This window comes from Boleophthalmus pectinirostris, unplaced genomic scaffold, assembly GCF_026225935.1.
Source record: "Boleophthalmus pectinirostris isolate CB_2022bp ecotype Guang Dong unplaced genomic scaffold, ASM2622593v1 HiC_scaffold_9, whole genome shotgun sequence".
NCBI classification, from domain to species: domain Eukaryota; kingdom Metazoa; phylum Chordata; class Actinopteri; order Gobiiformes; family Gobiidae; genus Boleophthalmus; species Boleophthalmus pectinirostris.
The window spans coordinates 16,063,324-16,073,747 of record NW_026571541.1 but is presented as its reverse complement, the minus strand read 5'-3'; the positions used below and the strand labels follow the sequence as shown (position 1 = coordinate 16,073,747).

At 37.9% G+C, this 10,424-nt stretch overlaps 1 protein-coding gene across 1 annotated transcript; it reads left to right on the top strand.

Moving 5' to 3' along the window:
• The first annotated feature begins 2,892 nt into the window (after positions 1 to 2,892).
• On the top strand, positions 2,893 to 10,042 carry esamb (endothelial cell adhesion molecule b). The gene is made up of 9 exons (XM_055147883.1): positions 2,893 to 2,930; positions 3,486 to 3,583; positions 3,729 to 3,871; positions 4,330 to 4,531; positions 5,022 to 5,177; positions 6,882 to 6,926; positions 9,031 to 9,153; positions 9,246 to 9,375; positions 9,577 to 10,042. The coding sequence occupies exons 1-9, from the start codon at positions 2,893 to 2,895 to the stop codon at positions 10,040 to 10,042; spliced, it is 1,401 nt and encodes a 466-aa protein (XP_055003858.1).
• The last annotated feature ends 382 nt before the right edge of the window (positions 10,043 to 10,424 follow it).

The following is a 10,424-nucleotide window of genomic DNA, read 5'->3' as shown; positions in this document are numbered from 1 at the left end:
TAAATGAGTCAACCACAGTCCAACTTAATTTTACTTTTCTATAGATTTACAAAAAAAATTAAACAGGGATGTGATTTTAACATTAATAGAAATAGAATATACAACACAAAGATGTTGAGAATCTTTCCACTAATTTTCCAGTTTTCCATATAATTTGGTAAAAATTTGACCAAATAATTTTTTAGCCAGTAGTACTATTTGCAAATCTTTTTTTTCCCCTATACTTGATTTGTATACTTACTATTTTTTCTTTTTCTTTCTTTTTTCTTTTTCTTTTTTTTTTTTTGGAAAGGGTTGTTCATCTGCCTTTTTAACCCTAACCTGGCTATGATAGTTGCCCAGAGTTTCACTGTAAAATCATCCATACACTGAGATAGCTGACAATAGAAGTTCTGTTGAAATGTGTTCTGTGTTTGATCAAAAGTGTTCTTGTGAGAATCATGCGTATTTAACGAGTTTAGAGCCATGCGTGGAGAATCAATTTCAACACAATGGAAAGTTAAAAGGGATTAAAGTGAGTGAGACGAGATAGCACACCCAAAACACTTAAAATAGCTGCAGAGATTACAGTAATGTAATCCAATTGAGAAAGCTTCCCCAAATATTTATTATTAAAGCACCATCTGTTTCCAGGCCTGCAGGGTCAGTCCAGTAGGCACATTTACTCCAGCACGCCCATACTGTTGTCCTATATTTTTCTCTTTCTTGTTGGGTACAAAGTTAGAGAATAACCCAATTTCCTCCTTTGTTCATACAAATCCCCCTTTTCGTTCAACAAATAAGGCACAGCAGTAGTGGTGCTTCACAGAAGCAGTTTTCAAAATAAAGGTCATATCTGCAGTTACTGAGAAAGTACTCATTTGTGGAGGATGTGTCTGACAAATAATGTAAATAATGCATGATTGAGTTTAATGAATTTGCTTCTGTTCTGAGGGCATTCAAGCAGTTTGTTGATACAAAATTCAATTGTAAAAAACAAACAAAAGTATTGTTAACAATAATACTCATCTACAAGTGACATTTAAAGAGACAAACTCCACCAGGTACAAAATTGGGTCTACCAGAACAAGAGGTTCAGATTTTGACATAATTATAGTGAAATCTATATTTTGTTCATATATATGTTTTGAATGTTATTGTTATAATAATCTATTTCTTATGACTAACCTTCAGTAAAAGCCATTGCTTTTACATCACACAGTTTTATCATTAAATTGCATATCTAATGTAAAGTAACTCATATTGAGGTAGATGGTGCCAATATAAAATCATCTTGGGATTTTGTGGCATTTTAAGTGGAAATATCTTGTCTCTACCCTAGACATTTAAGCATCATGTGAACAAGACAGAATGAATGAAGTGACAGCGTCATACAGGCAGATGAGCAGACATTGGAGCAGGGGAAATGTGTTTTCTATGATGCCAGTACTTACTCAGCAAGTGGCTAAATGGCCAGAAGGTTTCAGCTTTGAGTCTACCTAATAAAAGTCATAAATATCTTTGCAGAAAAACTTTATATATGAAAAACATTAATAAGTGCTAATATGAAAAAGGTTTGGGCACTCATGTGTTAGACTGAGTTGCAAAAGTCAAGTGAAGACACACATCAGCTCAATCTGGTCCCATGCAAGACAGAAGGAGGAGGAGCAGATTACTGGAGAGATAGAGCACTGCTGCTAAAGAGGACGACTTAATATTCACCACTGCTCCACACGGTCTTAACACCAGGTACCATGCAGTATCACACAGGGCACACTTGTACACTCACTTTGGCTTTAATGTGGAGGAGAACATCATCAGTCTATATTCACCCTATACAGCAAGGCACAAGTCACTTTAGTTTTGTGAGTAAATGCTGAAAAATCCAGAGACACAATTATTTGGATGTGCTGACCTCTGTGGGTGACTATTGGTACTACAGAGAACACACTGCCCCTATGAACACTCTGCACTACACACTCTTGCTGCATTAATTGCTGTTGGACTGTTAACTTACAAACAATAGCTCATTTCCAGGATGCCTTGAAGGCAAACAAAACATTGTTTTTTAAAAGAGAAGAATCCAATTAGCTGATATAAAGTGTGGCAGGGTAGAGTAATAGCCCACGGCACAGTGTAATTAGGACAGAGTTTACACAAGCTGCATACTATCATATCTTTATCCCTGTTATTGGCAGACCTTCTTCTTTTTTTCTGAGAAGGATTTACTTTGACTAAATCCAAATGTTGAACTGTCATCTGTGAGCTAAGATACACACACCGACACTGCAGATGGAGACAGACACAGATTAGTGACGATTTTCTTCATTTTATAAAAAAATCGAATGGCATAATTCTGAGGATAAACCTGCTCTCAGAGCAGTCTGCAGTGACCCATTCAGTCCCATTCACATAAAAGTGAATGACCTTCAGGCTTGTCTTATCTTAAGCAGTCTGTTTTAATCTGATCTGAAAAAGGTGTTGCATTAGTATTGGGATACAAATATGAAGCTTTTCTATTCTAGTGCAATAGCACACACCAGTTGAGAAGAAAATATAAACATATAAAGATTTGAACATAAAAAAGGAAAGCAAGCAGACAATCACAAACAAACTGATATAATAATAATATGTTCAGATATGCACATATTAATCTTCTGAGGCTTGTCCAGTAGAGGGCTTAGCACTGCAGCATGATTTGATTTTCTTGTAATGCTTCTTAAGGTCAGTTAGGGCCTTCTATACAGACATACAGGTTAATCTCACATGCTTAAAAAACATAAAACACAACAATAAATCATATTCTGGATATTTTTATGAGTGTTATTTATGTACAAACCCCCCCCGCCAAAAAAACGTATATTTTATTTGCATTTACTTGACATCCATCTGCGAGCCATACAGCTGCCTGCCATGGATGATGTGGTGTGTAGTCATTCAAGTGGCTGCTGGTATTTGTGTACTATCTATAGCCAATTCTAAATGCTGTTGCAGTGATGGCACACTGACCACAGGTTACATCATATTCATGTCCAGCTGAGCCTTGTGCTCACGTGAGGTGAAAGGATTGAGCCTTGGATTGTTTAAGGATTAGTCACTAGACTTACCTCATTCTGGACAGGTTCACATTGTTCCAGAGCCTCTAAGACTGCGCCAAGTCATAGTAATCTATATAATCTATATAAGCCCTAGTCTGCTGGTCTGTTCATGGATGGATGCTTATTATGACCCTCACACAGCCCACTGCCCTGCCATGATGCCACAGCCAACCGGTTGACTTTCTCTCTCTCTTTTCTGAAAAGAAAGAAGGCGTGTCTTTGTGGACAGATGTGGAGACCTCGGCTGTGTATAAATCATAACGTTTGCTCTCTCTCTCCACATTGCCTGTGTAATCATTTTGACTCTGTGCTTTATCCAGCTGAGCATTTGAACTGTCCATGACTAAGGTTCACACTTTGCTAAAGGATTTGCTACTGTGGCTGTAGTTGCCCTTGTCTTTGGGATAGTTTTGGAGCAGACTTCAAACTGGAGTTGCCGACAGCGACAGGCTGCTGGGATCAGCTGATCCAGCTTCAGCTGGGCAGCTCAGGTGACGGAGTGCCTTGTGAGTTTTACTGTTGCCTTTTACTTTTAGCAAGCCCTCATTCTCATTTCATCCCATTGTGACCTTCCAGTCTTTTTTTTTTTGCTCTAGTCACTGTATGTTTGAGTTTATACACAATGCATATTGTGAATGTTTTTGCTTCCAGGTGACACTGAGGAAGTGGAGATCCCCACTAAAGAGATAGAGGTGGTGAAAGGTCGAATGGTGATGCTGCAGGCCTGGTACAGCCCCAGTTTGGACATCAGTCCAGTTGTCGTCTGGACTTTTGAGACCAACAAGTCTACTCCGGTGAGAGCTCTCCTTTACACTGCATGTATGCTTTTTTAGACTGAGCTATACATAAATATTCTTTCAAACTAATATTATATTTGAACAGATTAGAAAAGTGTAATTGTTCAGAGATTAGGATTATTTTGCATGTATGGTTCAGCGGAAGGAAGTAAAGCAATATTATGTCCAAAAACGTCCCACTAATGACATCCCATCTGCCAATAGCTGCACATACATGTGTCACATTCTATAGGCGTGATTAATATAATCTTAGTTTCACCCTGCAATGCCTCTCTAACAACTCATCCACCATCTGTATGGATATAGATTACTGTTGATTGCAGTTATGTGAGTAATCTGTATGTTTTAATATTATAGAACTGTATGTAAAGCAAACTAACTATGGTTTATAAAAATGAAAAATGCTTTATCAAAAGGAAAATCATGTACTCTCCTTTGTGTTTTGCAAATTATAGGTAATCAACTTTAGCTCAGGTAAGGTCGGTTATGGCCAAAATGTATTCACCAAAAGAGTGGGCTTCACTGCAACGATGCCCTCAGCAAACCTCTCCATCTATATCAACAACACACAAGAATCAGACAGCGGGCGTTATGTGTGCCAAGTGGTCGTCCCAGGAGGAGATTTTATTTCAGGACAGCTGAGCCTAAATGTCAAAGGTAAAAACCACTGCATTGGAAATATTTCAAAGGTTAAACTACAATGACTGTGTGGTTATTTGGATATGTTCATAAATACACATTTTGAACTCATAGCAGTTTATCAGTCAATCAAATATCTATACTCTAGCTATATACCTAACCAACAGCCAACATAACTTGCCCCTTAATAAAGTTTGTAATACAGCTATTATAAAGCTATCTAATAAAGCCATTTTCTTACTTCAGGCTTGAATTTAATTGGTTACATGATGCCATGATGGTGACAGGATGAAAAGATCTCCATCATCATTGGTGTCACTCTTACATAGACTCTTGGGTTTTTTCAGATTTTGAATAAGAAGTAGGTCCTATGATTAGTGCTCATGCAAAGAAACACTCCTTTAGCACCAGATTAAAGCCTTGTGTACAAGTTAACAAGAGGGTCATTGCTTCTTCTTATTAAAAAAAAAAAAACAGTCTGTTGACCTGTATCTGTGTCTACCCACAGTCCCACCGTCGCCCCCTGTTTGCACCATGACAGGAAACCCTGTGGTGAGGGGGAACGTGACACTGAGCTGTACATCCAGTCAAGGGAAGCCTCCTCCTCAATACAAATGGACCAAGGCTGCACCAGTGTCTGAGGTCTTCTTTTCACCAATGCAAAGTAAGTCTCATAAACTTTTCATCAGACTGAATAGCTGCAAGGTCAAGCCTATTCAAAGTTTAGAAAAGTCAATAATACCATATGTAAAAACTGAACATGCCAAGCAAGCTTGAAATTAATAAACAAAAATACTGGTATGGACTCTCATTTAAAACAAAATGCAGATAAAACATAAATATTATTTTTAAACAGAGATCTTTCATAATTTCGTAAAAAAGCTCATAATGATGAGAAAAGATGATAAAATGCTTTCTATAGAGTAATTTTGCGGCAACCATTTCATCATTTTGTATATTCAGTGTTTTAATTAATGGTAAACAAATAACAACTGATCCGACGTCTCTTGTGTACTAGATAACCCAAACGAGTGTAAATGAAGCCAGCCACTGACCTTTGACCTCACATGCAGATGAACCCTTGTCTGTGCCCTGGGGTCATACATAGACAGATTTCTTGATAGACGCTTCAATTGGACACTCTGAGTCTGTGTCAGGCTGTCATGTCAGAGTGTCAAATCCTCTTTACAGATCCACTCAGCCCATCCACTGCTGACCACTAACCACAAGTTAACCAAGAAGAATTATCATGTCTCTGCATCCTTAGTCAGATTACAAGCACTAAAATGTAAGATTGTCTTCACTTTCACTATTATTTTTAAAAGTTTATTTATATGTTACCACATATTACAGTCATATGATTAATAGGAGCCAAATAAAATACTGGAATAAGGAGAATTGGTGATGCTATAGATAAGATATGTTGTGAATGAATTGTGACAGTACTTGGCAATGACACTACAAAGAACCATCTGCCTCTCAACAACATGATTTAAAGTGATTGATTTTGTATTGACTTCACTGCTTTGATATATTTAAAACACAAAAGGTATTATGTCAGGAAACATTACTTGCTCTGAGTGTAAGATCTTAGATCTGCCACCTCTGCCAGTGTGATGTTGGCAATTAAACTTCACTGGGCTACCACTGCGTGGGGGGGCTGAAAAAGGTAATACATAAAAGTTTTGGTATAACTTAAAAGGAATCCATATAAACAGTTTTGAGCATATTTGGATTATTTGCAGTGTCTGAACTCTAAACTGACTTTAACATGTGTCTAGTCAGCCTAGTCCAAGGTTGTCCAAACTTTTTCATCAAGGGACACATATCAAAACATGGACGAAGTACATGGAGGGCCATATATATATATATATATATATATATATATATATATATATATATATATATATATATAGCGCATTTTTAACTTGTTAGATTGAACCAGCAGATCTCTATTCAAGCTTAAATCCTCAGAAGTACATACTAAATATTGGCTTTACCAAAGTAGTTAAAAAAAATTGCAGTAAAGAGTACTGCGTAAGACTAACCACTGACTAGTTGACTATAATAATCATTAGCTAGAGCTCTAGTGGTGATATTGATTGACACGTTATAGAACTTAATATTAGAGTAACAATAACTTGACAGATAAATGGTCAGTTTCAGCATTCTCTCTGTGTCTCTGCTGATCCTCTGCTTTCCATTCATTTCCTTTTACCCTTGGTGCCTAATCCAGCAAATGACAGTGTCATAACTTCAGTTGAATTTGGAACTTTCTGAACTGGTCTCTCTTCCATGCCATGTTTTCCTTCTACACTCTCTCACATTCACTGTCTGTGCCATCTTTCCTCCCGCACAAATATACCAGAATGGAGATCGTGCCCGCAGCCCTTGCTTGTCCTTGGGTTCATGGGTAAGGGCTTTCACTCATATCCCCTCACAGGCCATACCAGCTGTACCTGCAGACCCCCACACCCCCAGTAGTTACCACTAATTAGTCAAGTACCATTAGACCTGTAGGAAAAAGTTAAAGAAAAAACTCAACCCAGTATGTGAAAGCAGTTGCTGATTACTAATTAATATTGTCACCTGCAATAGAAAAGCTGCAGGTATAAACCACTTAACCTTAAATGTCCACATTAATATTGATTAATGAAAACCATTTCTTTTTACACATTCAGCAAAAAATAACATATGATAATAGAAGATCATTAAACAAATACATCTGATAAATGATATAATGTATAAAGGGTTGAGTTTTTTATCATTTAAAATGTATACCATACTGTATTTGACTTGCCACCCACTGTCCATTCATTTTATGGTTTCTATTTTTAGACCCATAGTACGGTTAACATATAGCCGCTCAGATGTTCATCTGGGCATCTGTTCCTTGTCAGGATTAAAAGGCTTGTCTTATCAAGTTCAAATGGTTGGCATTTTCAATTCAATTAGTAAGACTTTGTTTTCCTAGCAGGTTGGTTAATTGATACTAAAAAACAAAACAGTCTAACTGGTTTAATTTTTAAATACATTAAATGAGTGAAAGTAGAAACATATATACTGCACACTCAGTAATACAGTAGGTTATTATGTATATTAAACATTGTCAAAACCCTTACTTAAAATTGTGAATGAACAAGATTTTTGTTATAGTCAGTGGTATTTTCTACCAAGTGTAATATATGGTTGACACTATTAATAGACATATATGGAGAGGCTCTCTGCATGTGCGTGTGTGAAAATTGAGCTGATTTACATTCAGCACATGTGAGATTTCATGGCTTTGATGAATGCCGCTCATTGACCTTGCAGTAATGGCAGCATCATATGAGTAATGCTCCACCCCAGCACCTAAACCACGTCAGCCCCCTCTGGCCCTCATCGCTGTGAGGCTTGAACTCCCTCCAAGCTCTCAGTCCACGAACATGTGGCTAATCCTACAAAACTGGGTTTGGTTTCTCACAGCTGGTTTTCAAGCTTGGTTATTACACTATATCAACATACAGGTGCTGGCTATACTTATTAAGGTTTATAAATTCATTGTAAGACACGTTTTTATTGATGTTTATTGTATCTACCAAATACCTATGCTAGTGTGTGTGACTTGTGTGACTTAATCTTGGTCCCAACACTGTAGCAGATGGTACACACAATACAGACCACGGTGGAACCACAGACTTTGGGATAAATACAGCTGTGAGGATTATATTTTTTTATTATAAATTTTTCTGATCCAATACAGAAATATGTTTTGGTTTTTTTTAGCTTTTAATCTTGAACTCTTAATATTGTTTTGATTGCATTATTTGTGTCTGCTTCAATATCAGTGAACAAGCTTGAAAATGAATCAAAAAACACCTTCCTTAGCAATGCATTATAGGGCTCAGAACAAAATACATACCATAGCTATTTCCCCTGTGTCCATGAAAGCAAAATGACACCCGATGAAATCATATTGCGATGTGATATCTGAAATTGGATTGCAAAGGATTTGTGGAGATAAGTCTCTCATAAAGCTTGTTTATTTCCCTACAATCTGTGTTGCAACAAACAGCATTTAAGAAGTGCAAAGAGGAATTGATTGTGTTTGATGGTAATACCCAGTTGAAACCACAGTAATAATGGCCACACACATTATCCGTGTCATGACCTCTGAAGTGAGAAAAGATTAAAGTAAAGTGAACGTGTGGGATCATCCTGAAGGAGGGCGCTGGTACAACCAGTGTACACTGCAAAAAGAAAAGGGTCCAGCAAAAGACTGATTTCTCTTGAAAGCAGCTGCTGTTGATAGATTAACAAATTTAACCTTCTGTACATTTGTATGCTATGTGTTACTGTGTATTCATTTATGCAGAATATCACAGAAATACATTTGAATATTGTTCAAAAGTTTTATTTCAATTTATATGCTGGTAAACTTGAATGCAAATATGAAACACACAGTAAATGTTTTGTGGGTAATCTTGAGATAGTGACAGTTATAATACATAAAAATACTGTGTCCTTTTTTGCAGATGAACGACAGGGCACCCTCCGCCTCAGTAACCTCACCAAAAGCATGTCAGGGAAGTACGTGTGCAGAGCCAGCAACACGGCTGGTTCAGACACCTGCTCCATTAACCTTGAGGTCATCACCTGTACGTACTTACCTAGTATAGTATTTTCTAGTACATTTTATTACAAACTTCAGATTCAAGTCTATTTGTTAAAAGGTTTGTGTTATTTCAAGCCTCAAATGCAGGCATGATCGCTGCAGCCACTCTGGGCTCCATTGTGGGACTGGTGGCCATGGTGCTGTTTCTCATATTTGTCCTGAGAAGAAGAGGGGACACTGAAGAGGAGACAGCCAATGAGATCAAGTATGGGTGTTCTTAACCTTTGTTGTATTTAAAGGCCAAGTGATAAAATACATATTAGTTAACAAACATAGTCAGTTACAGCTTAGAGGTTGTTGTTGATGCTGCTATTATTATTATTATTATTATGCTATTATTATTATTCACTGTATATCCTATGTATTTGAGTGAGTGCACTCTAATCAGGCTTTCTTTCTTGTACAGAGAGGATGCTCAGGCACCAAAGCGTGTCTCTTGGGCTAAGAGCACCACAGGATCAGACATCATGTCTAAAAACGGCACACTTTCATCTATAGCCACCAGCCCTCGACCACGAGACCCTCCAAACTTTCACTACCCCTATTCCCCAATGCCAGCCTCAGACAGTGGCTCTGTCATTAACGCCTACCAACTACGGCCTGGAGAGGCTTGCACCTTACAGGGACTTCCAGGGTACAACATTGGAGGCACTGCTCCTCGAAAACCTAAGCCACCCCCTACAACAAATGGTGCTCCCCCATACATGATGCGGAGTCCAGGAAATGGCGCCCCTAGCGGGCCAGAGGGAGCGCAACCACAAGTCCCACCCCCAGTCACTTTATCTCCCCAGATGAGCTCAACCACCATGACACGCATGGGAGCTGTAGCAGTGATGGTGCCTGCTCAATGCCAAGCGGGCTCTCTAGTGTAGCCGGCAATAGTACTGAGGCTAAAGGACAGTCGCTAAACAGGAAGAAGAATGCCTTGAAATGGAAAGCACCTTTTCAGTGAAGATGGAGGACATAATAGTTTATGCTTTTGAACATGTGACAATTCAGCTCGTTACTCTTCAGACTGTGCTTCAATTTAGTAGTTTCATTTTCTACTCTGCAATTTTATTCCAGAGAAATATTTTTCAAATGACATTCGACAGCTTTTAGGAGAACAAGCTTTTTGAAATTTGGTTACACAATGCATAAATACAAGAACATTTTTAAGCTGAAGACTTCACAGGTTAAAATGTTATTGTGATTTACTTTAGTAGGCATTAGTTAAGATACAACTGTGCTAATGGGTTCACATTTACTCTCTTC